Source organism: Phyllobates terribilis, unplaced genomic scaffold (assembly GCF_046119375.1).
Source record: "Phyllobates terribilis strain yellow unplaced genomic scaffold, ASM4611937v1 Scaffold_1__5_contigs__length_1240528914, whole genome shotgun sequence".
In the NCBI taxonomy this organism is placed as follows: domain Eukaryota; kingdom Metazoa; phylum Chordata; class Amphibia; order Anura; family Dendrobatidae; genus Phyllobates; species Phyllobates terribilis.
The window spans coordinates 1,092,762,661-1,092,789,032 of NW_027362761.1; the positions used below are offsets into that span (position 1 = coordinate 1,092,762,661).

At 42.7% G+C, this 26,372-nt stretch overlaps 1 protein-coding gene across 8 annotated transcripts in view; it reads right to left on the minus strand.

Annotated features, from left to right (window-relative positions):
* Positions 1-26,372, minus strand: part of LIMCH1 (LIM and calponin homology domains 1) — a 365,336-nt gene that overhangs the window by 109,034 nt on the left and 229,930 nt on the right. For all 8 annotated transcript variants that reach the window (XM_073645636.1, XM_073645633.1, XM_073645646.1 and 5 more), the window contains exon 5: positions 18,644-18,674. In XM_073645636.1, the coding sequence (XP_073501737.1) occupies positions 18,644-18,674 (31 nt within the window). The remainder of the gene's footprint in view (positions 1-18,643; positions 18,675-26,372) is intronic.

Here is a 26,372-nt window from a genome sequence, read left to right on the forward strand (position 1 = left end):
AGATTTGTTTGTTGAGTGTCATGAGTCTCGGTTGGCAGGTCATCCAGGAATTTCTGAGACCAAGAGACTTGTGGGTCGCAGTTTTTGGTGGCCTGGATGGCATAAGGAAGTCATTAAGTGGGTGCGTCAATGTACTGTGTGTGCTAGATCAAAGTCTTCTCATACTCCTGCTGCGGGGTTGCTTTGCTCTCTGGAGGTTCCTAGTGCACCTTGGACACATCTGGCTATGGACTTTATTACTGACCTTCCCTCCTCTGAGGGTTTCACGGTCATCTGGGTGGTCGTGGACCGTTTTAGCAAGATGTGTCACTTGGTTCCCTTCATCAAACTGCCCTGCGCTAAGACACTCGCTAAGGCCTTTGTCAAGGAACTTGTCAGACTCCATGGTGTTCCTACTGACATGGTTTCTGATAGGGGACCTCAGTTCGTGGCTCGTTTTTGGCGTGCCTTTTGTGACAGGTTGGGAGTTCATTTGTCGTTTTCATCTGAATATCATCCTGAGTCTAATGGCCAGACAGAAAGGAAGAATCAGGATGTTGAGCAGTTGTTTTGTGGCAGACAATCAAGAGGGGTGGTCTGAGTTTCTGCCGCCTTCTGAATTTGCTCTTAACAACCATACATCCTCTTCTGCTGGGTGTTCGCCTTTTTTTTGTTGTTCTGGGAGACATCCGTCTTTTGGGTCATTCTCCAAATTGTTATCGGCTGTGCCCGAGGAGGAGAGTTTTTCCGGTGATTTGGAGAGAGTTTGGACGGATGTGCGTGGTAATCTTCAGGAGGCTAACAAAAAATCTAAGAGGTACTTTGACAGGAAACGTCAAGAGGTTTTGTTTACGGTTGGTGACATGGTTTGGTTGTCCTCTAAGAATCTGCGGTTGAGGATTCCTTCTAAAAAATTGGGTCCCAAGTTTGTAGGGCCCTTTAAGGTGCTTCAGGTAGTTAACCAATCTGCTGTTAGGTTGGAGGTTCCTACCTCCTGGAAGATTAATCCTGTGTTTCATGTTTCTCTATTGAAAAAGCTGATGTATCAGATAGAGACGCCACGGCCACTGTTCCTCCGGTGGTGGAGGACGGGGAATATGAAATTTCCCGCATCCTTAATTCTAGACGGTATAGGGGGAGTTTGCAGTTTCTCGTCGCTTGGAAGGGTTTCGGTCCCGAGGATAACTCATGGGTGAGGGCGGATGATGGTTCTGCTTCCAGACTTGTCAGAGCGTTTCACAAGAGGTTTCCAGATAAGCCTGGGCCTAGGGGATCCAGAGGATCCTCTTAGAAGAGGGGGTACTGTTAGAACTCTCCTGTTAGGTTTTTTCTATTTTGCTGGTCTCATGACCTTTTTGCCTATTTAATCCTGCTCCGCCCTTCTGGCCATGCTGAACTTCATTGTAATTTCTACTCTTAAGCTAGCCAGGTGCTTTGTAACCTTTCTCAGTCAGTTTAGCTAGGTCTTTTGACCTTTATGTTCTATGTTGTGTGTTTGTCTTTTTACTGCTACAATTTACGCTAGGAGGTGTCCATCTTTCTCCCAGTCCCTAGTTCTTGTAGGGATCCCTCCCTCACATCTATAGGTCTTCGTTCAGACTAGCTGAGGACTTTAGCGGGTCTGATAGCAGGACCAGGTTCCCCGTTACATCGTAGGGATCTAGCTTAGTTCTATTGTAGGGACAGATCTCCTGTCTTTCCTTAGTGCTTGTAGCCTATCAAAACACCCTCACCCCCCAATCCTGGTATGTATGGCACCACTCATCCCTTTCACACTGTACACGCATACAAAAAAATAAACACTTATACTCACCTTTCTTCCCTGTGCTCCAGCGCTGCTGTGTCCTGTTCTCCCGGAGGCCGGGGGAGAAGTGCGGCGACGGAGTACTCGAGTGACCATACCACACTGTCCGGCGCCATTTTGCTGAAGACACACTGCAAATGTGTCTTCAGTAAAATGGCGCCGGATAGTGCTATGCGCATGCGCCGATCCGACGCCTCACTCCTGCCCTGGTCTCTGGCGAAGAGAGGCGCCGCAGCAACGCTCCTCCCGGTCAGGTAAGTATGTAAGTATGGCGCCGGAGATCGCGGTATGCATTCAGTGTCTACGCATACCGCAATCTCCTGCGCCATACACCTCCTCTTACCTGTAAAGGCTGGATGCGGTCTTCCGTCTGGAGCCAGACTGCCCGTTGCGAATGCGCAGTCAATAAGGGCTTCAGAACGAGACGCGCATCTCACGTTATATTATAGATAATACAAAGTCAATGGGAAAGCTAAAATGATGTTTGGAAGAGACCTAGGCATCTTTTGGAGCATTTTCACCCCATAAAAGCTTAAAGGGGTATTCCCATCTCCAAGATCCTATCCCAATATGTAGTAGGTGTAATAATAATAAAAGCAAATACCTCCAATTAGAAATTTAGTATAATTTTTCTGATTCACTATGTCTCTTCCCTCATGTGTAGGCATTGCAGGACCTTAGGTATCAATGGATACGACCACTAGCAACTAGCTAACTGTCACTATATCAGTGGTCGTAACCATGGATACCTAAGGTCCTGCAATGCCCTGCACATGGGGTAAGTGACATTGAAGTGACATTATTGGGATAAGAGCTTGGAGATGGGAATACCCCTTTAAGTTTATTAATTGCATAATGGACTTAAAAGACAATAAATGACAGCAAATTGCCCCACAAATGCTTAAAGGGATTATCCAGTACTTCACACTACCCCCCCCCCCCCATGTATCCCCCCGGGGCCCCTAAGGATTTTTGTAATTACCTTACGTTGCAGATACTGCCTGTGAGCGGCGCTATTGGTGTCCGCTCACAGGCATCACGTGACCCCCGGCTACAGCCGGCTCTGACATCCGCTGATGTCACGACAAGTGCTGGCAGCAGCTGGGGATCTCTGTCTTCTGCATTCCACGGTGGATGCAAGGCTGTGGGCAAGGTTCCCCTGCACGTCACACCCGGCATCCACCGCGCGCTCTGCCTCTCCCCATTCATTGGGAAACTGCACGGTGGATGCTGATGTGACGCGGGGTTTAACCCTGCCCACAACCCAGTAGCCACCACAGGGACCCCAGCGCTGAGTCACGCCTCACTTGTCGTGACGTCAGCATGGGGTCACGTGATGCTTGTGAGCGGCCAGCGATAGCGCCGCTCACAGGCACAAACAGCAACGTAAGGTATTTACAAAAATTCTTAGGGGCCCCGGAGGGATACATTGGGGGGGGGGTAATATAAAGTACTGGACAACTTCTTTAAGAAGATGCCAACAAAAAGCAATTCCAAACTGCTTCAGGAAATGCCGGAAAAACATCAAAACGATGTTTAAGGAGAAAAAGCAGCTAAAACATCGGCACTTCTGGAAGCGTTTTTTGCTTGAAAACCTAGTCCGCTTAGTCGGTCTAAAAAATAAATAAAAAATAAAAATCTGTGAACATACCCTTAGTTTCAGTTTACATCTACTTTTTTTTTTGCTTCCATTAGAAATATACACCAAGAGTATTCCCCAACATTTACCTTCCACAAATACCACTGGCATCTATACCTGCCTCCCTGGTAATTACACCTAGAGTAAGCAAATATACATTTGAATACTAATGATAAAATACACCACAAACAGCAGGTTAATGAATACGTACATTCATCCTTTTTGTTGAGAATTATATAACGCCCCCCACATCTGTTTCCTATTAATGCAAGAAAAGGAAAACTCCAGGGGTGTATTTTAGCTGAAAAGATAATGCAGCTGGAGGCCAAAAGTACAAATTGTATATCAACTGGCTAGTGTAGGGGTAAAATACAGAAGCCATAGAATGTCCCTTGTAATGAGGAGTATAGTGCAATCTATTAATTTTACAATGAAATGATATGAAGATACTAAAATTTAAGATAGTAGAAGTAGAGTAATTGCTCCAAATTACTCTTAAGCCCCATACACCATAGAAAGTGGTCAGCCAAACCAGGAGGGAGGACATAACATTGGGTCAACCTGTGCAGCCACACATGGGCCCAAGGGGTAATGGGGCCACCACCACCTCCAAACCAGGTGTAATTGTGCATTATGATGAGCTATTGGACTACAGAGAGCCCATATACTGTCCTTGCACATGGGCAGTCTTCTGTCTCTGTCCGCATATACAGTACAGACCAAAAGTTTGGACCCACCTTCTCATTTAAAGATTTTTCTGTATTTTCATGACTATGAAAATTGTACATTCACACTGAAGGCATCAAAACTATGAATTAACACATGTGGAATTATATACTTAACAAAAAAGTGTGAAACAACTGAAAATATGTCTTATATTCTAGGTTCTTCAAAGCAGCCACCTTTTGCTTTGATGACTGCTTTGCACACTCTTGGCATTCTCTTGATGAGCTTCAAGAGGTAGTCACCGGAAATGGTTTTCACTTCACAGGTGTGCCCTGTCAGGTTTAATAAGTGGGATTTCTTGCCTTATAAATGGGGTTGGGACCATCAGTTGTGTTGTGCAGAAGTCTGGTGGATACACAGCTGATAGTCCTACTGAACAGAATGTTAGAATTTGTATTATGGCAAGAAAAAAAAGCAGCTAAGTAAAGAAAAACGAGTGGCCATCATTACTTTAAGAAATGAAGGTCAGTCAGTCCGAAAAATTGGGAAAACTTTGAAAGTGTCCCCAAGTGCAGTTACAAAAACCATCAAGCGCTACAAAGAAACTGGCTCACATGAGGATCACCCCAGGAAAGGAAGACCAAGAGTCACCTCTGCTTCTGAGGATAAGTTTATCCGAGTCACCAGCCTCAGAAATCGCAGGTTAACACCAGCTCAGATTAGAGACCAGGTCAATGCCACACAGAGTTCTAGCAGCAGACACATCTCTTCAACAACTGTTAAGAGGAGACTTTCTGCAGCAGGCCTTCATGGTAAAATACTGCTAGGAAACCACTGCTAAGGACAGGCAACAAGCAGAAGAGACTTGTTTGGGCTAAAGAACACAAGGAATGGACATTAGGCCAGTGGAAATCTGTGCTTTGGTCTGATGAGTCCAAATTTGAGATCTTTGGTTCCAACCACCGTGTCTTTGTGTGACGCAGAAAAGGTGAACGGATGGACTCCACATGCCTGGTTCCCACCGTGAAGCATGGAAGAGGAGGTGTGATGGTGTGGGGGTGCTTTGCTGGTGACATTGTTGAGGATTTATTCAAAATTGAAGGCATACTGAAATAGCATGGCTACCACAGCATCTTGCAGAGGCATGCTATTCCATCCGGTTTGCGTTTAGTTGGACAATCATTTATTTTTCAACAGGACAATGACCACAAACACACCTCCAGGCTGTGTAAGGGCTATTTGTCCAAGAGGAAGAGTGATGGGGTGCTACACCAGATGACCTGGCCTCCACAGTCATCAGACCTGAACCCAATCGAGATGGTTTGGGGTGAGCAGGACCGCAGAGTGAAGGCAAAAGGGCCAACAAGTGCTAAGCATCTCTGGGAACTCCTTCAAGATTGTTGGAAGACCATTTCCGGTGACTACCTCTTTAAGCTCATCAAGAGAATGCCAAGAGTGTGCAAAGCAGTCATCAAAGCAAAAGGTGGCTACTTTGAAGAACCTAGAATATAAGACATATTTTCAGTTGTTTCACACTTTTTTGTTAAGTATATAATTTCACATGTGTTAATTCATAGTTTTGATGCCTTCAGTGTGATTGTACAATTTTCATAGTCATGAAAATACAGAAAAATCTTTAAATGAGAAGGTGTGTCCAAACTTTTGGTCTGTACTGTAGGTCAAACAATGGTTTGACTAATCGTTCAGCCAATTGGTCTCTCTCCCGACTCCCGAACAGGAGCGCTCGGTCCTCTGTTCTTTATGAGAGTGCCACAGACAGACATTTCCAGCCACGGCTTATCTCACCAAGATCAAAAAGGATCAGCAGGTCCAAATCAGCATTTCCAGACCTTCTTGTCCCTTGACGTCATATGTTGGGGGCGAGTCAGTAGACCCCTATAAACATTAGATTTTTGGCCAAAGCCTGTGGATATTGTCTGATTCGGCAGAACTTTATCTAATGCCTAAGGGGGCTTTACTCACAGCTTTCTTGTAGTTTTTGAAATCGGGAGAGTCCCCTTTTCACTTGTGCTCATTATTATCACATTGTAACTTTTATCCTTGCATGGTTTAGTAACAGTATCTCTGAGCACGACTCTGGGGAAACCCGCCATTCAGAGTCATCACACAGCGATCCCTTCCCAGTTACAGTCATTAGTGCTTCTCCTGGCATAAATCAACACAGAATTAAAGTCAATTGGATTAGTGCTCAATCCTTTTGTAAAAACCCTCCTGTTGACAAATGTGAACATTGCTGTGAAAAAGAAAAAGTCAAATCAAGTATGGAAAGTTACATAGAGAATGACAGCTCAGTCAGGATCCGGCCTGGCAGGGCACAGCGTATATGACTGCGCAGACTCTGGTTTAGAAATTGCTTTGCCCCAATGAACCCTAAGAGGCAAGTTATGGCACATCATTTAATATGATTTACTGCAGAGGAATAATTGCTCAGCTTCTGGCAAGTTCCCTTTGTACAGTACTTTTTCTGATGCCAGAATGGGCGTCTTCTAATCGCTTCCAGATCAAGCACCAGAAGTGTAATTCCTTTGTCAGAAATGCTCCGCCAGATAAGAAGCCGGCCAGAAAAGTCCAATCAGATCAAATGAGGTGTGTGAGAGAAGTGCTGTCCACACGGAGAAAAAAGGACGAGGGTTTCCCAACTTTATTCCAATCCTCAACACCTCCCCCAAAATAGCAGGAGAGAACAACAAAACAAAAAAATACTGGGATTTTAAATTAACCCACATAATCTATAATATAACGGGGGATGTGTGTCACTGTCTGAAGCCTTTATAGACTACGCATGCGTGACGTGCCGTCTGGCTCCAGACAGAAGACCACATCCAGCCGTTACAGGTAAGAGGAGTGTATGGCGCCGGAGATTGCGGTATGCGTAGGCACTGAACGCATATCGTGAGGTGACCACACGATGAGGGGTGCCACGCATACCGGGATTGGGGCGATGAGGGGTACCATGCATACCGGGATGGGGGCGATGATGGGTGCCACACACACCGGGATTGGGGCGATGAGGGGTGCCACGCATACCGGGATTGGGGATAAAGGGTGCCATGCATACCAGGATTGGGGATAAAGGGTGCCATGCATACCAGGATGGGGATGAGAGGTGCCATGCATACCAGGATAAGGGATACCATACATACCAGGCTAGGGATGAGGGATGGGGTACCATGCATACCAGGATTAGGGATGAGGAGTACCACACATACCAGGATTGGAGGTGAGGGGTGCCACGCATACCAGGATTGGGGGTGAGGGGTGCCACGCATACCAGGATTGGGGGTGAGGGGTGCCACGCATACCGGGATTGGGGAGATGAGGGGTGCCACGCATACCAGGATTGGGGCTGAGGGGTGCCACGCATACCAGGATTGTGGATGAGGGGTGCCACGCATACCAGGATTGGGACGATAAGGGCTGCCATGCATACCGGGATTGGGGCGATGAGGGGTGCCATGCATACCGGGATTGGGGATGAGGGGTGCCATGCATACCAGGATTGGGGATAAAGGGTGCCATGCATACCAGGATTGGGGATAAAGGGTGCCATGCATACCAGGATGGGGATGAGAGGTGCCATGCATACCAGGATAAGGGATACCATACATACCAGGATAGGGATGAGGGATGGGGTACCATGCATACCAGGATTAGGGATGAGGAGTACCACACATACCAGGATTGGAGGTGAGGGGTGCCACGCATACCAGGATTGGGGGTGAGGGATGCCACGCATACCAGGATTGGGGATGAGGGGTGCCATGCATACCAGGATAGGATGGTGGGGACAGGATGAGGACAGCACAAATACCAGGAGGGGGGCAGCACATACCAGCATGGGAGACCATATACCAATAAAAATGCTCGCCACCGGGGCGTAGAACGGGTTTAATAGCTAGTTATGTATATAATAAGAAATGTAAAACATTTAGATCTATAGTTAGCATATGTTATAATTAAATTAGCTTTCCTGGCCTATGGAGGAACTGATGCAGACTGTGTCATTATGCCAAAATAATGACATAAGAACCAAGAACACACCGTCTTCATCAGATCATAAGATCACAGCAATAGAGGGTGAAAATGTAACGGTTTCTTTCAGACAGTGAAACTTTTAAAGGGAAGCCATCATCAGAAAAAAATGATGCCGCTGTTTTAAGCAGATTTTTGTGCTACATGTATCTTTTTTTTTTTTTAAATGTTTGCATTTTTTTTTCTATTATGATCTTTATGAAAAAATAAATATTCTTAATCTTGTAATTCTCACACAGGACATTGGGGCTATTTTATACCCCTACTTCCTGTCCTTTCGTGAAGAGTTTACAGCAAGGATCTTATCAGCAGAGGGAGGATTACAATGGCAGGTAACAAAAAGAGAGAATGCACTCTGCATAAATGAACACACCCCTTTTAAACAGTAAAGGACAATGCCACCACCATGCATCACTGTAGCCACAGAGCATTTTTCCTTATCGATTTTTCTAAATGCATAGTGCCTACAGTGAAACATGGTGGTGGCAGTGTCCTTATGTGGTGCTGTATGAGTGCTGCTGGTGTAGAGGAGCTACATTTCATTGAAGGCATCATGAATTCACAGGTGTACGGTTCTATATTGAAAGAGAGGATGCTACCATTACTCCGTGCCCTTGGTAGACGGGCACTTTTCCAACATGACAATGACCCAAAACACACATCTGTTGCATTTCTGAAGAAGAAAAGGGGAAAGTTATTCAGTGGCCAAGTAGGTCTCCTGATCTGAACCCAATCGAACACCTATGGGGAATTCTGAAGAGACAAGTTGTCATCACTCTTCATCCAGCAGCCAGGCTCTAAAAGAGGTTATTCTTGAAGAATGGAAAAAGATAGATGTTACAAAGTCGCTGCCATAGAAAATATGAAGATCCACAGGCCACTCCATAACAGGGGAATCCCCCCTTCCTTCTCTTTCATACAGAATTGCTATGGAGAAAGAGCTTACAATCTACAAACCTCTTTTGATAAAATGACCACACATTTCAAATATGGTGTAGTAAGGAATCCTAATTAAAATACAGGAAGCTCCTTTTCAAGCAGTGGACCCCTGCAGCGCCAAGCAAAATGTCTATTATGAAAGACTGAGATTTATAGATTGGACAGGTAATTAGACAGGAAAGACCCCTTAAGTTTTGAAAAATAATCAAATATCTAACACCTTTTAGAACTTGCTATTGTTCCTCCAGAATGAGCTTCCTTCCATTAAAACATCTTTGGTAGCCACTAAGGCACCGATGGAAAGTATTAATCTTGGGGTTTGTATAGATCCGATATCGATGGGACATACATTTTCAGCTTCAGGGCCAGTTGGGGAATAATATGTATGTTTTTTCATAACTGTAACTCCTACCTATAAGCCCAAAATCAACAGTAAAAAGATAACTGACACCAGCCATGCCATGTTTACTATCTATGGAAAGGTAAAATCCCAATAAAAAATATGGCAGTGATCTCGAACTTCTGCAATAGACAGGAGTGAAGATATCTCATAAGTTGGGAATTTCATAAAATCCTAACAGCAGGTAACAGCAGGTAGACCTGCGTGACCTCCCAGGTTGTGATCTTTGAAAGTCGCCAACTTGTTCATTCCACGCCTAAAAGACTTGGTGCTGTCCTTAAAAATCATGAGGGTTATACAAAATACTAGGTGCAGTAGTTTTCAATGTGGAGTGTAGTCATTTTTGCATCAACTAATTTGAGTAAAACTGAAGATTTTGTAATGAAAGCTATTATTAACCTTGTTATTAGGTTAAAAAATCCTCTATGAATCTTCGTCTTATCAAAATTGTGGAAAGTTTTGGAAATTGTTCTCTAGTGAGATCCAAGGTGTAAAGTTTCTCCTTTTGGAGAGTGACAAGCCAGGCCTGGCATATCAGAGTGAGGAGACTTAAACGCCATGCATGCTTCTCTGGGAAATTAAATATGCTAATTCCCTCTTCAGAGAGAAAGAGGACTATAACTCAATTGCCACCTATTGGAAGCAGCAATCCTAAAAGTCAATATCAACACTTTAACAAGCTTTTCCATATGACTTAGGATAAAAGGAGCATGCATGGCATTTAAGTCTCCTCACTCTGACATGTCAGGCCTGGCTTGTCACTCTCCACAAGAAGAAACTTTACCCCTTAGGTCTTAGGTTAGGTCTTGAGCCTCTCACCTAGCCAAATCAGATCTCATACTTTGCACTGACGAGTGGCAAGCACCCTGAAACACAGTGTCTGCAAACTGAGATTCTGGTTTGACTTTTATCTTAAGTCATAGGATACAAGCCAGGGTGGCTCAGTGGTGAGTGTCAGGCAGCACGGTGGCTCAGTGGTTAGCACTGCAGCCTTGCAGAACTGGGGTCTTGGGTTCAAATCCGCCCAAGGACAACATCTGCAAGGAGTTTGTATGTTCTCCCCGTGTTTGCGTGGGTTTCCTCCAGGTTCTCCGGTTTCCTCCCACACTCCAAAGACATACTGATAGGGAATCTAGATTGTGAGCCCCAATGGGGACAGTGCCGATAATATCTATAAAGCTCTGTGGAATTAATGGAGCTATATAAGTGAGTAAAATAAATAAAGTCATATGGCAAAGGTCGTTAAAAGGGTTGATATTGACTTTTAGGATTGGTACTTCCAAATGGTGGCAGTACAGTTCTAGTCCTCTTCCTCACTGAAGAGGCAATTTGCATATATTTAGTGAGACAGTGATTAAAATCTTACTTTTCAAAGGAGGTGTACTCATTTATGCTGAGCCCTGTGTGTATGCCCATATATCCATACTATATCTATCTATCTATCTATCTATATATACACACATATATACATATACACACACGTGGTCAAAATTGTTGGTACCCCTCATTTATTGAAAGAAAAACCCACAATGGTCACAGAAATAACTTGAATCTGACAAAAGTAATAAATTAAAAATCTATGAAAATGAACAAATGAAAGTCAGACATTGCTTTTCAGCCCTGCTTCCACAGAAAAAAAAAATTAAACTCATGAAATCGGCCTGGACAGAAATGATGGTTCTTCTTAACTTAATATTTTGCTGAACAACCTTTTGAGGCAATCACTGCAATCAAACGATTCCTGTAACTGTCAATGAGACTTCTGCACCTCTCGACAGGTATTTTGGCCCACTCCTCATGAGCAAACTGCTCCAGTTGTCTCGTGTTCGTAGGTTGCCTTTTCCAGACGGCATGTTTCAGCTCTTTACAAAGATGCTCAATAGGATTTAGGTCAGGGCTCATAGAAGGCCACTTCAGAATAGTCCAATGTTTTCCTATTAGCCATTCTTGGGTGTTTTAGCTGTGTGTTTTGGTTCATTATCCTGTTGCAAGACCCATGACCTGCGACGGAGACCAAGCTCTCTGACACTGGGCAGCACATTTCTCTCTAGAATCCCTTGATAGTCTTGACATTTCATTGTATCCTGCACAGATTCAAGACATTCTGTGCCAGATACAGCAAAGCAGCCACAGCACATAACAGAGCCTCCTCCATGTTCCACAGTAGGGACAGGGTTCTTTTCATGATATGCTTAATTTTTCCGTCTGTGAACATAGAGCTGATGTGCCTTGCCAAAAACTTCCATTTTCGTCTCATCTGTCCATAGGACATTCTCCCAGAAGCTTTGTGGCTTGTCAACATGTAGTTTGGCAAATTCCAGTCTGGCTTTTTTATGATTTTTTTTTAACAATGGTGTTCTTCTTGGTCATCTCCCATGAAGTCCACTTTGGATCAAACAACAACGGATGGGGCGATCTGACACTGATGTTCCTTGAGCTTGAAGTTCACCTTTAATCTCTTTAGAAGTTATCCTGGGCTCTTTTGTTACCATTCATATTATCCGTCTCTTTGATTTGTCCTCAATTTTCCTCCTGCGGCCACGTCCAGGGAGGTTGGCTACAGTCCCATGGATCTTAAATTTCTGAATAATATGAGCAACTGTAGTCACAGGAACATCAAGCTGCTTGGAGATGGTCTTATAACCTTTACCTTTAACATGCTTGTCTATAATTTTCTTTCTAATCTCCTGAGACAACTCTTTCCTTTGCTTTATCTGGTCCATGTTGAGTGTGGTACACACCATGTCACCAAACAGCACAGTGAGTATCTGTAGCCCTATATACAGGCCCACTGACTGATTACAAGATTGGAGACACCTGTGATGCTAATTAGTGGACACAACTTGATTTAACATGTCCCTTTTGTCACATTATTTTCAGGGGTACCATCATTTCTGTCCAGGCCTAATTCAAGCGTTTATTTTTTTTTTTTATTCTGTGGAAGCAGGGTTGAAAAGCAATGACTGACTTTCATTTGTTCATTTTCATAGATTTTTAATTTATTATTACTTTTGTCAGATTCAAGTTATTTCTGTGACCATTGTGGGTTTTCTTTCATTAAACGAGGGGTACCAACAATTTTGATCACGTGTGTATATATCTCTACCTATCTATCTATACATACATACAGTACAGACCAAAAGTTTGGACACACCTTCTCATTTAAAGATTTTTCTGTATTTTCATGACTATGAAAATTGTACATTCACACTGAAGGCAACAAAACTATGAATTAACACATGTGGAATTATATACTTAACAAAAAAGTGTGAGGCTATGTGCCCACGATGCAGAAATGAAGCAGAAAATTTCTGCAGCATTTCTGCATCTCACTGGCAGAAAAAACGCATGCAGATTGTGCATGCGTTTTTCCTGCAGAATACATGCGGATTCACATGCGGATTCACATGCGTTTCCGCATGCAGATTGACAAGCGCTTTCCAGGCGATAGCATCACTTGGAAAGTGCTTGACAACTAGGTCACACTGTATAAATCCATGCAAACAGCATGGATTTATACAGTGTGAACCGTAAAAATTAAAACAAATAAAGCTATACTCACCCCCGAGGCCCCGGTGTGTGCAGCTGTGCTCGTTCCTGTCTGGTTCCCGGCTGCCGGCATATCGCGAGACAGAGCGGTGAAGGGCCTGCGGTCACATGACTGTGACGTCACCGCAGGTCCTCAAGCGATGCCGGCATTCAGAGAGAAGACGCCGGACAGGTGAATATAACTTTATTTGTTATTTTATTCTTTTTTTACAGGTACAATGGTACCCAGGTCTGGAGGAGAGTCTCCTCTCCTCCAGAACTGGGTACGATCCGCACATAGAAACGCATAGAAGCTGCTTGTAGAAATGTACAGTCGCGGTTTCTATGCGTTTCAATGCAAGTCAATGGCGGGAGTTCCGCTGCACTACCGCAAAATTAAATGACATGCTGCGGATTTTTGTACGCAGCATAAACGCTGCGGAAAAATCCGCAGCATGTGCATAGAACATGCGGAATCCCCTTGGGGACCATGGGGTGCGGATTACCAAGCGTTTAACAAGCGTTTACGCTGCGGAAATTCCGCAGCATAATCGCTTGAAAAACGCTACGTGGGCACACAGCCTGAAACAACTGAAAATATGTCTTATATTCTAGGTTCTTCAAAGTAGCCACCTTTTGCTTTGATGACTGCTTTGCACACTCTTGGCATTCTCTTGATGAGCTTCAAGAGGTAGTCACCGGAAATGATTTCAACTTCACAGATGAGCCCTGTCAGGTTTAATAAGTGGGATTTCTTGCCTTATAAATGGGGTTGGGACCATCAGTTGTGTTGTGCAGAAGTCTGGTGGATACACAGCTGATAGTCCTACTGAATAGACTGTTAGAATTTGTATTATGGCAAGAAAAAAGCAGCTAAGTAAAGAAAAACGAGTGGCCATCATTACTTTAAGAAATGAAGGTCAGTCAGTCCGAAAAATTGGGAAAACTTTGAAAGTGTCCCCAAGTGCAGTTACAAAAACCATCAAGCGCTACAAAGAAACTGGCTCACATGAGGACCGCCCCAGAAAAGAAAGACCAAGAGTCACCTCATCTTCTGGGGATAAGTTTATCCGAGTCACCAGCCTCAGAAATCGCAGGTTAACAGCAGCTCAGATTAGAGACCAGGTCAATGCCACACAGAGTTCTAGCAGCAGACACATCTCTACAACAACTGTTAAGAGGAGACTTTGTGCAGCAGGCCATCATGGTAAAATAGCTGCTAGGAAACCACTGCTAAGGACAGGCAACAAGCAGAAGAGACTTGTTTGGGCTAAAGAACACAAGGAATGGACATTAGACCAGTGGAAATCTGTGCTTTGGTCTGATGAGTCCAAATTTGAGATCTTTGGTTCCAACCACCGTGTCTTTGTGTGACGCAGAAAAGGTGAACGGATGGACTCCACATGCCTGGTTCCCACCGTAAAGCATGGAGGAGGAGGTGTGATGGTGTGGGGGTGCTTTGCTGGTGACACTTTTGGGGATTTATTCAAAATTGAAGGCATACTGAACCAGCATGGCTACCACAGCATCTTGCAGCGGCATGCTATTCCATCCGGTTTGCGTTTAGTTGGACCATCATTTATTTTTCAACAGGACAATGACCCCACACACACCTCCAGGCTGTGTAAGGGCTATTTGACCAAGGAGGAGAGTGAAGGGGTGCTACGCCAGATGACCTGGCCTCCACAGTCACCAGACCTGAACCCAATCGAGATGGTTTGGGGTGAGCTGGACAGCAGAGTAAAGGCAAAAGGGCCAACAAGTGCTAAGCATCTCTGGGAACTCCTTCAAGATTGTTGGAAGACCATTTCCGGTGACTACCTCTTGAAGCTCATCAAGAGAATGCCAAGAGTGTGCAAAGCAGTCATCAAAGCAAAAGGTGGCTACTTTGAAGAACCTAGAATATAAGACATATTTTCAGTTGTTTCACACTTTTTTGTTAAGTATATAATTCCACATGTGTTAATTCATAGTTTTGATGCCTTCAGTGTGAATGTACAATTTTCATAGTCATGAAAATACAGAAAAATCTTTAAATGAGAAGGTGTGTCCAAACTTTTGGTCTGTACAGTATAACAGGTCAGGTTCATACAAGCATATTTAATGGTCCATATATGGACCACAATGATCAAAAAGACCACAGGTCTCCCAACCTGAACTTACAGCTTTATAGACGCATAAGATGCTGTAAGTTTGAGTCGTTAGACCCGCAGTCAGTCCAGGCACTGCGGCACACATACAAAATGTGAAATACGCTAGTATGAAACTAGCCTGATGTGGGGTCCAGCTCTAATACCAAATAACATGTCCTGTAAATGTTTAGGCATTGGCCCAGAAGAGACCAGGTTAAATTTGATAGTGTAGCTTCCCATCTATAATGGGATCACCTTGTCGTGGCAGATGGGCACATGTGAATTGGGTAATTTGTGTACCGGGTAACTGAATTCTATATCTCTAGTCCATATACATTCATCCAGTTCAAACTTCATATATTCACAATACTGATGCTGCATTTGTTTGTATACTACTGCAGTCACAGCAGCTTGCACTTGATCAAATGTGATTCATTCTGTCAGGAAGTGCTGATCAGATTTGTATTTGGTAGTCTACATTTGGGGATAGTGACTGCGTGTATAGCTGGCTGGGAAAACCTCCCATCAGGGCTCAATGAGACGTCAGTGATTCTAATAGAACTTGTACCCATTGTAGTCTATGGGCATGATCACTTGTCTGTATTTATGCAGATCAAGTTGACCTCAAATTAAGTGAATAAATATAGACTTGTCAATTTTTGATCCTAGTCTAGTTCGGTCCTAGTAAAGTTGATAGGTCATTGGAAAAAATTTGGGACAGAACTAGGAGGTCATCCTAGTTGTATCCATGTGCTGTTTGATTTTTTTTTTTTTTTTACAAGAGAATCTTGACAAACTTCATAAGCAAAAAAAAATACACAACAATACAACAAAACTCTGATGGTAAAAACTGACACACTGACCGATCGAAATGTACAAAAAACAGTTCCTTTTTTTGCTTTGAAAAAGAATCACAGATTTCTAAATGATCCCTTACAATATTTTTATTTAAAGCTGGTTCCTACTCACGCTTTAAATTTGTAGGTGTTGGACCAGGAGAGGTACATTTAAATCAAATATTTTGGGTTTGCTTCATCAGGACATGTCTCATCATGGCAAATGGGCATATGCGAATTTGACAATTTGTGCACTAAGTACCTTAATTTTATAAGTATTGTCTTTATAGCAGTAAAATAGTTCTAAATTCATATAAAATGTCTACGCGTACCTCAGGACGCTCAGTGTGTGGCTGCACTTGTATGCTGGCGCTCAGTGTGCAGCTGCACTTGTTTGCTGGCGCTCAGTGTGCAGCTGCACTTGTTTGCTGGCGCTCAGTGTGCAGCTGCACTTGTTTGCTGGCGCTCAGTGTGCAGCTGCACTTGTTTGCTGGCGCTCAGTGTGCGGCTGCACTTGTTTGCTGGCGCTCAGTGTGCGGCTGCACTTGTTTGCTGGCGCTCAGTGTGCGGCTGCACTTGTTTGCTGGCGCTCAGTGTGCGGCTGCCCTTGTTTGCTGGCGCTCAGTGTGCGGCTGCCCTTGTTTGCTGGCGCTCAGTGTGCAGCTGCCCTTGTTTGCTGGCTGTCAGTGTGCAGCTGCACTTGTTTGCTGGCGGTCAGTGTGTGGCTGCACTTGTTTGCTGGAGCGCAGTGTGCGGCTGCACTTATTTGTATACCACAGCAGTCACGGCAGCTTACACCCACCCATTCATGTAGGACTCATTTTGTCAGGAGCTGCAGGTCAATTTTGTTTTTTGTGCACCTCAGGTAAGAATTGCCATTTATGCAAATTTGGCGCATATACTGTAAAGTTAGTTTAGCTTGAATCCCTAATGCCTTACTTTATCAGCAGGAGACATCTAATAATACACAAGAAAGTGCAAGGAGACCATTAGCTACAGTCATGGCCAAAAGTATTGAGAATGAGACAAATAGTAATTTTTCCAAAGTTTACTGCTTCATTTTTTGTAATGGCAATTTGCATATACTCCTGAATGTCAAAGAGTGATCAGCTTAACAGCAATTACTGTACTTGCAAAGTCAATATTGCCCAGAAAATGAACTTTAACCCTCAAAACACATTTCAACATCATTGCAGTCCTGCCTTAAAAGGAGCAGCTAACATCGTTTCAGCGATTGATCCATTAACACAGGTGTGGGTGTTGATGAGGACAGGGCTGGCGATCAATTAGTCATGATTAAGTAAGAATGACATCACTGGACACTTTAAAAGGAGGCTGGTTCTTGGTATCATTGTTTCTCTTCAGTTAACCATGGTTATCTCTAAAGAAACACGTGCAGCCATCATTGAACTGCACAAAAATGGCTTAACAGGGAAGAGTATCGCAGCTACAAAGATTGCACCTCAGTCAACAATCTATCGCATCATCAAGAACTTCAAGGAGAGAGCTTCCATTGTTGTCAAAAAGGCTCCAGGGCGCCCAAGAAAGACCAGCAAGCGCCAGGACCGTATTTTAAAACTGTTTCAGCTGCGGGATCGGACTACCAGCAGTGCCGAGCTTGCTCAGGAATGGCAGCAGGCTGGTGTGAGTGCTTCTGCGCGCACTGTGAGGCGGAGACTCTTTGAGCAAGGGCTGGTTTCAAGGAGGGCAGCAAAGAAGCCACTTCTCTCCAGAAAAAACATCAGGGACCGACTGATATTCTGCAAAAGGTACAGGGAGTGGACTGCTGAGGACTGGGGCAAAGTCATTTTCTCAGATGAATCCCCTTTTCGATTGTTTGGGACATCTGGAAAACAGCTTATTCGGAGAAGAAGAGGTGAGCGCTACCACCAGTCTTGTCTCATGCCAACAGTAAAGCATCCTGAAACCATTCATGTGTGGGGTTGCTTCTCAGCCAAGGGAATCGGCTCACTCACAGTCTTGCCTAAAAACACTGCCATGAATAAAGAATGGTACCAGAATGTTCTCCAAGAGCAACTTCTCCCAACCGTCCAAGAGCAGTTTGGCGCCCAACAATGCCTTTTCCAGCTTGATGGAGCACCTTGCCATAAAGCAAAGGTGATAACTAAATGGCTCATGGAACAAAACAGAGATTTTGGGTCCATGACCTGGAAACTCTCCAGATCTTAATCCCATTGAGAACTTGTGGTCAATCATCAAGAGACGGGTGGACAAACAAAAACCAACAAATTCTGGCAAAATGCAAGCATTGATTATGCAAGAATGGACTGCTATCAGTCAGGATTTGGTCCAAAAGTTTATTGAGAGCATGCCAGGGAGAATTACAGAGGTCTTGAAGAAGAAGGGGCAACACTGCAAATATTGACTTGCTGCATTAACTCATTCTAACTGTCAATATAACCTATTGGTACTCATAATATGATTGCAATTATATTTCTGTATGTGATATAAACATCAGACAAACACTAATAAAAACCAGAGGCCAGCAGATCATGTGAAAATATAATTTTGGTGTCATTCTCAAAACTTTTGGCCATGACTGTAGATATCAATATTAGAATAGTGTGCTCCTCACTAAAACATACATGTCTATACAACACAGATTGCATGTGAACACAGAAAATTACATTTGATCAATGTACTTACATTTCTTAGCTTCCTGCTACAATCTGTGAGTCTGCATGAAAAATAAGAAAATGTTATTAGACTACATCCAAGCATGATAATTCGGTCATACCGTCTGTAAGAGCCCAAGGACATTACAGGATATCTAAATCCAGTTTAAACAGAATGAAGTCCGATCTGTGAGCATCACATTATAGAGCAGAAGGAGCAAAGCAGATTGACTTAATGGAATTTATGGAAAAATGTATGGAAGATTTTTGGAAAAAGATTGTAACTTCAATTTTTGTAATTAAATTCCCCACTCATTCATCTGGGATTGACAGCTATCTCTATATAAGGGCTCGAGCAGACGAGTGCTTAAATTGGACGAGCGCTGTCCAATCAAAAATTGAACAGCACACTGACCCATGGTATAGGGCTGTTCAGACCAATGATTCTTCTCTCAATTTGGCTGACCATAAAAATAAAAATTGCAGCATGCACTATTCTCTTCAGAGTCTATCAGTGCGTTTAAAAAAATATATACATTTCCCACACTGGAAATCTGTGTGGCAGACCAATTTTACAGATCTATCTCCATTATTAACCTAGGAACAGTATTTGATCATGTACATTTTTGAATGCAGATGTATGAAAACAAATCACACAAGGATGAAAATCGGATGTAACTCACTTTTCTGTCCCCGACTTTAACCCTAACACCCGGGCCATTTTCCCTTTTTGCGATTTCGTTTTTTGCTCTCCTTCTTCCTAGAGCTATACCTTTATTTCTTTTGGTCAATATGGCCATATGAGGGCTTATTTTTTGCGGGACAAGTTGTACTTTTAAACGACAGCATTGGTTTTACCATATAGTGTATTGGAAAATGGTAAAAAAAAAATCCAAATGCGGTGAAATTGCAAAAAAAGTGTAATTCCACAGTTGCTTTTTGTTTTGGTTTTTTACCATGTTCACTAAATGCTAAAACTGACCCTCCAATGTGATTCTCCAGGTCATTACGAGTTTGTAGATACCGAACATGTATAGGTTCTTTTTTATTTAAGTGGTGAAAAAAAAAAAATCCAAAGCTTTTAAAAACAAAAATAAAAGCGCCAATTTCCAAGACCCGTAGCGTCTCCATTTTTCGGGATCTGGGGCTCGGTGAGGGCTTACTTTTTGCGTGCCGAGCTTACGTTTTTATTGATACCATTTTGGGGTAGATACAATGCTTTGATCGCCCGTTATTGCATCTTATTGTTATGTTGCGGCAACCAAAAAAAGGTAATTCTGGCGTTTTGATTTTTTCTCATTACGCCGTTTACCGATTGGATTAATTCTTTTTATATATTGATAGATAAGGAGATTCTGAACTCGGCGATGCCAAATATGTGTGTGTATGTGATTTTTTTTTCTTATTTTATTTTGAATGGGGCGAAAAAGGGGAGATTTAAACTTTTTAGATTTTTTTTTTAAAAATTATTTTTTTTTACTTTTTACATGCCTCAATAGTCTCCATGGGAGACTAGAAGCTTTGTGTAGCAGAAATGCTCACTTACTATGAGCGCTGACCGTTGGGTGGCGCTCATTGCATCCCGGCAATGACAACAGCAGGGGTCTCCTGCAGATGCCAACCCATCGACGACCTTCGGTCATGTGACTCGGACGCCGATGGGCGGGACTAGTGATGTCCTTCCTCCTCAGCCATTTTAAATATAGCTGTCAGAGATTGATAGTGGCATTTAGCTAGTTAACAGCCACGGGTGGATCACGATTCCACCCGTAGCTGTTAGGGGCACATGACAGCTGTACAGATCAGCTGTCATGTCCCCAGAAAGATGCGGGCTCATTGCTGGAGCCCGCGCCAAAAAGAGAGACACGTACACGTACGGCACATGTCAGTAAGGGGTTAAAGGGAATCTGTCAGCAGGTTTTTACTATGCAATCTGAAGACAGCAGGAGATAGAGGCTGAAACACAAGAGTTCAGGGATGTGTCACTGTGCTGTTTACCAACTGTGAAGGATTTGTCACTAAGAGATTAACATTGCTGGACTAGTCCGACTCCGCCCACTCCTGTAATAAGCAGCTCACTGTCTATGGACAATGTGTATACAGAGCCTGGTGTGGGCGGGGTTAGCTTTCTCAGCTCTGCTGCATTGCTAAATCTAAAATCTCTGTGTGAGAACGGCTGCACCCAGTAATCTAAGTGATACATTGTTGGATTCAGCTTCTCTTTACCTACATCAGGCTGCTCTCAGATGAAGGAGCAAAAACCTGCTGAAAAATTCACTTAAAGTGTGACTATAAAAGATTTAGATGATTAGGAGAGCTCCAAGTATTCTATGCAAAAAGAAAAAACTAAAATGTTTTTAATAATTTTATTAATGGAAATTTTCTTAAAAAAAAAATGTAGAATTCTTGCACTGCAAGTGAAAAAAGTAACAGGAATGAAAGAAGAAAAAAAATGTTGCTTTTGCAAATTACAGAAAGTCATCCAAATCTGCTGACAACCATCTTATATGTGTGGGGACCTTCCTGATTGTTTTTGAAACAGATAAATAACAGATGAAGCCAAGCTCAGCCATGCAAAATTTCAACACTTGATCCGTTTTCAGAGGTGATAAGTGGTGTTTGGCAGTAGCTCCCGCCACATTAAAAAACACACAGGTGCTTGTCCAAACTGAGCGTATAAGTGTAGAGGGTAGTTGAGAAAAATAGATGCCATCCTTAGGGCGCAAGTCAGGTGTCTGTATAAATCAGACCGAGATCGGACCACAACGCATGGATAGGTTGGTGTGACAGCCTTATGTATTTCTATGCAGCTGTCACACTCGGGTCGAAGACCCGCCGGCCAGTCCGCACACTGCGCTCCAATCTTTGATTTATATGGCATCTGACTGCGCCCTTACAAGTATCTAAATGACAACTATGAAGGTGGATAGACGCCTTAAATTCCTATTGTTTTAGAAGTCTAGCTGTGTGTCTGATAGCAGGGGCTACTTTTAAAAGGGTAGTTCCAAATTAAAAAGTTGGTGGAGGCACTGGTAGGTAAGCCTTTTTGTACCTGCTGCAAGGAAGGACGACCAACCACAAATTGTCCGGTTTGGATAAATCCAATATATAAAGAGTAAATATAAAATAGTACTTGCACTGGTAATGTTAGGCTTGGAAATAAGAATATGGAGATTATAAAATAATTTTTTACAAGGATTTTTAGTATACACAAATAGATTAAAACATGAAGTTTATTTAAAACTAATATTACAATAAAATAAGAAAAGACGGGGAGTAAAGGATATATAAAAATTCACTAAGAGCATAAGGATCTTGAAGGTAGGACGGCACTAGGGAGTTGATGCAGTAGGTAAATGCAGGTGATCTAGGTTGGGATTAGATGGAGAGAGAGGAAAGTTAGTAAATTTGCGTGTTCACAACCTTGGCGGTGAAGGATAAGATTTACCTGAGTTAGAGTTGACTACAGAATGGGTTCATATATTGTGACACTGTACTTGGTCGTGGTTATGGTAAGGGATCCACGGACTGGAAACGAAAAAGGGATCAGTATTGAAGTGACCTGGTAGGTTTCGTATCTTATTGTACCTAAAGAGAAAAGGTTAGCTAAGGTACATGTAGTTGAATGAATAGGATTAGGTATTCAAGTGAGATTTACCTGTTAAGGAGAATCGTTAGTGCCTGGAAAAATGAGCGTGAGAGATGTCCTAAGGGAGGCGAGGCCTATAGAATGCTAAAAACAATGGTTAGTAGATACAGATCTATTATTAAAAATAATGGAGACAGGCTGGAGATAGTAAAGTTGGGTTACCTGTGGCTTACGTAAATGGAGTTTGTACACTGAAGGAAACTTGCCGTTCACACCGAAGAGCTTATAGTGCCGGCAGTAGTTTTGATCATATAACACCTCTGGATTGAGGTGGTAGTGGCTGCAGGTGAAGCCCAAATCGTAGCAGCCTCCTGAGGCTTCTATGCTAGCACAAACTTCTATTGTGGTGGATGTTACACCTGGTAACAATGCACCTGATCCGATGCTAATGTTTGTGCCATCAAATGTAAAGACTGTAGAACTTTAAAACAGAGGTGTCACAATCTTTAAAAAGAGAATGTCTCAATTCATGAATTGTTAACATGGGTGGAGCTCAGCGGAAAACTTACGGTTGTAGATTCCTTGGAGCAGATCCTACTCAATAGTGCAGTCCTAAATGGCGGTACTTTGTGCTCTTGAAGTTCGAGCATGTGATGAGCAGGTGGTAGATTTGAGGGAGAGGGGCGGGGATCAGAGACACAGTCCCGGCCGGTGACTCACTGTTTCTCCCTCGATTCTCTTGGAGTCTTGCGTCGTCAGCGTGGAGGAAGCAGGTAAGGACCTGCGGTTAGGGTCCTGCCGCAGAGCGGCAGGACCAGCGTGACGTAGGAGCACGTGACTGGGACTCACGTGACTCGTACCGGTACGGAGGCCTAGGCAGACCAAAAACCCAACGCGTTTCAGGAACTACGGTTCCCTTCTTCAGGGTTGGTCTATGGATGTGGATGGGTTCCTTTTATATGTGCGCCTGTTGATTTGATGATAATGGGAGGGAGCTGAACTTAGAGATTTCACTCGCTTGGAATCATAGGTGTAACTTTCATGGTGTTACTGATAGTGGTTACCTGGATAAAGAATTAGTCTTCATTAAAAGCAAATAGCTCTATTTCTGAATTAAGTCCTTTAGGTTTTAATGTATCCAGGGTGAAAATCCACTTGCTCTCTATTCTTGACATTTGTTTTAAATAGTCACCCTTACGCCACTGTTTATGGACCTTCTGACAACCTGTTACCACAATATCCTTTATGGAGCCTCCATGTTTCTCTAAAAAATGTTTCGATAGTGGATGTCCATCAAATTTTTCAGAGATATTCCGTAAGTGTTCATTTATACGTACATGTAGGGGATGTTTTGTCCTACCTACATAGAGGCTATAAATAACTCCTTCGAGGGTACAAGTGATGAAATCTATTATGGTATGAGGGACATTGCCTTCTTTAATGAATTTTTGTTTAGTGGTGTGGAGTTTTTGACAAACAGCACATTTATGACATAGAAAAAAAACTAGGAGATCTTTAGCGAAGGGCAGTCGTTCAGCGGTAGAAGTATGTGGATTACGGATTGTAGGGGCGATTAAATTGCCCAAGTTTTGTGCTTTCTTGAAGATGAACCTGGGTTTGGGTGGGATGTAGTCACCTATGATTTTATCTTTTAAAGTGTTCCAATGTTTATTGATAATTTTCTTTAAGAGGTGGGTATTGGAGTTAAACTGGGTGATAATGGGAACATTGATCTGCATTGTTGTTTTATGATTAGGGATTTTTTATTTGCGTTTGCCAAGGAGCGTTTCCCTAGGTATTGCTTTATTGCTTGTACCTTATCTTTAGCATTATTTAGGAATTCTAAATTGTATCCCTTATCTATGAATTTCTTAGTGAGTTGCGCAGATTCCTTATTAAAGTCTTCCTGTTTAGAACAGTTCCTATGTAGGCGCATATATTGGCTACGTGGAATGTTGAGGAGCCAACTGGGATAGTGGCAGCTGTCTAGAGAGATAAAACTGTTTGAGACTGTCGGTTTGATATAGGTTCGGGTTTGAATCTGATTGTCCTGTATATTTATATATTGAGGTCCAAAAAGTTAACCTGTTTTGTACTGGCGTTAGAACTGAATTCTAGAAAGAATTCGTTATTATTGATTTCTTTGAGGAAGGAATCGAGGATTGATCACCGTACCAGATGAAGAGAATGTCGTCAATGAATCTTTGCCAGAGGACCAGGTTCGCTCGGAGGGTCCCACCTGGATGAATGGTGGACTCCTCCCACCTGCCCACATAGAGGTTTGCGTAGCTGGGAGCGAACCTGGTCCCCATGGCTGTGCCCCACTGTTGTGTATAGAAATTATTGTCATACTTAAAGTAGTTGTGTGTAAGGATAAAAGTCATGCACTCCTTGATGTATAGAATTTGGTCATTAGGTAACTTCTTTTGTTTTTGAAGGAAATAGGTGGCTGCTTGGCATCCTTTCTCTTGCTGGATTACTGTGTAGAGGGACGAGATATCCAGGGTGCCTACGATGTAGTTGTCCTGCCATTCAATCTCTTGTAAAAGCCGTAGGATATGTTGGCTGTCCTTCAGGTATGCCGGTAATAAGGGTACCAGATCCTGCAAGTGTTTGTCGACGAATCTGGAAAGGTTGGAAGTTAGACATTTTCAGATTCGTCGACAAACACTTGCAGGATCTGGTACCCTTATTACCGGCATACCTGAAGGACAGCCAACATGTCCTAAGGCTTTTACAACAGATTGAATGGCAGGACAACTACATCATAGGCACCCTGGATATCTCGTCCCTCTGTTTTAAAGTTCTACAGTCTTTACATTTGAAAGCACAAACATTAGCACCGGATCAGGTGCATTGTTACCAAGTGTAACATCTACCACAATAGAAGTTTGTGCTAGCATAGAAGCCTCAGGAGGCTGCTACGATTTGGGCTTCACCTGCAGCCACTACCACCTCAATCCAGAGGTGTTATATGATCAAAACTACTGCCGACACTATAAGCTCTTCGGTGTGAACGGCAAGTTTCCATCAGTGTACAAACTCCATTTATGTAAGCCACAGGTAACCCAACTTTACTATCTCCAGCCTGTCTCCATTATTTTTAATAATAGATCTGTATCTACTAACCATTGTTTTTAGCATTCTATAGGCCTCGCCTCCCTTAGGACATCTCTCACGCTCATTTTTCCAGGCACTAATGATTCTCCTTAACAGGTAAATCTCACTTGAATTGCTAATCCTATTCATTCAACTACATGTACCCTAGCTAACCTTTTCTCTTTAGGTACAATAAGATACGCAACCTACCAGGTCACTTCAATACTGATCCCTTTTTCCCTCCAGTCCGTGGATCCCTTACCTTAACCATGACCAAGTACAGTGTCACAATATATGAACCCATTCTGTAGTCAACTCTAACTCAGGTAAATCTTATCCTTCACCGCCAAGGTTGTGAACACGCAAATTTACTAACTTTCCTCTCTCTCCATCTAATCCCAATCTAGATCACCTGCATTTACCTACTGCATCCACTCCCTAGTGCCGCCGGAGATCATTGGTCCTACCTTCAAGATCCTTATTGCTCTTAATGAATTTTCATATATCCTTTACTCCGTCTTTTCTTATTTTATTGTAATATTAGTTTTAAATAAAATTCATGTTTTAATCTATTTGTGTATCCTAAAAATCATATAAAAAAAATATTTTATAATCTCCATATTCTTATTTCCAAGCCTAACGTTACCAGCGCAAGTACTATTTTATATTTACTTTTAAAAGGGACCAAAAAATGTAACATTATTAGGTAGCTCAAAGAATAGAACTTTAGTTATAGAAAGATTGTTATATTATACAAGAGAATAGTAAACTTTATCGTAGACCCTGTGCTCAACAGAAGATGTTTAAAAACTACGTTGATAAGTACATTATGCTTAAAATATAGCAAATAGAAGAGGCGGCAACATTTTCAAGTTTATAGAGATTTGGCGTCCTTGATGAGAATATATGAATAATGTTACATTGGGAATTTTGAGTAAATTTACAAATGTCATTTTGGGGGGATATTTTTGTTTAGGAGGGAGCATTTCCTTAATGTGATTTGATAAATATTTGTAATATAACTTGCACTTTTGTTTGCATGTTAAATAAAATAGAAAAATAAATAAAAGAA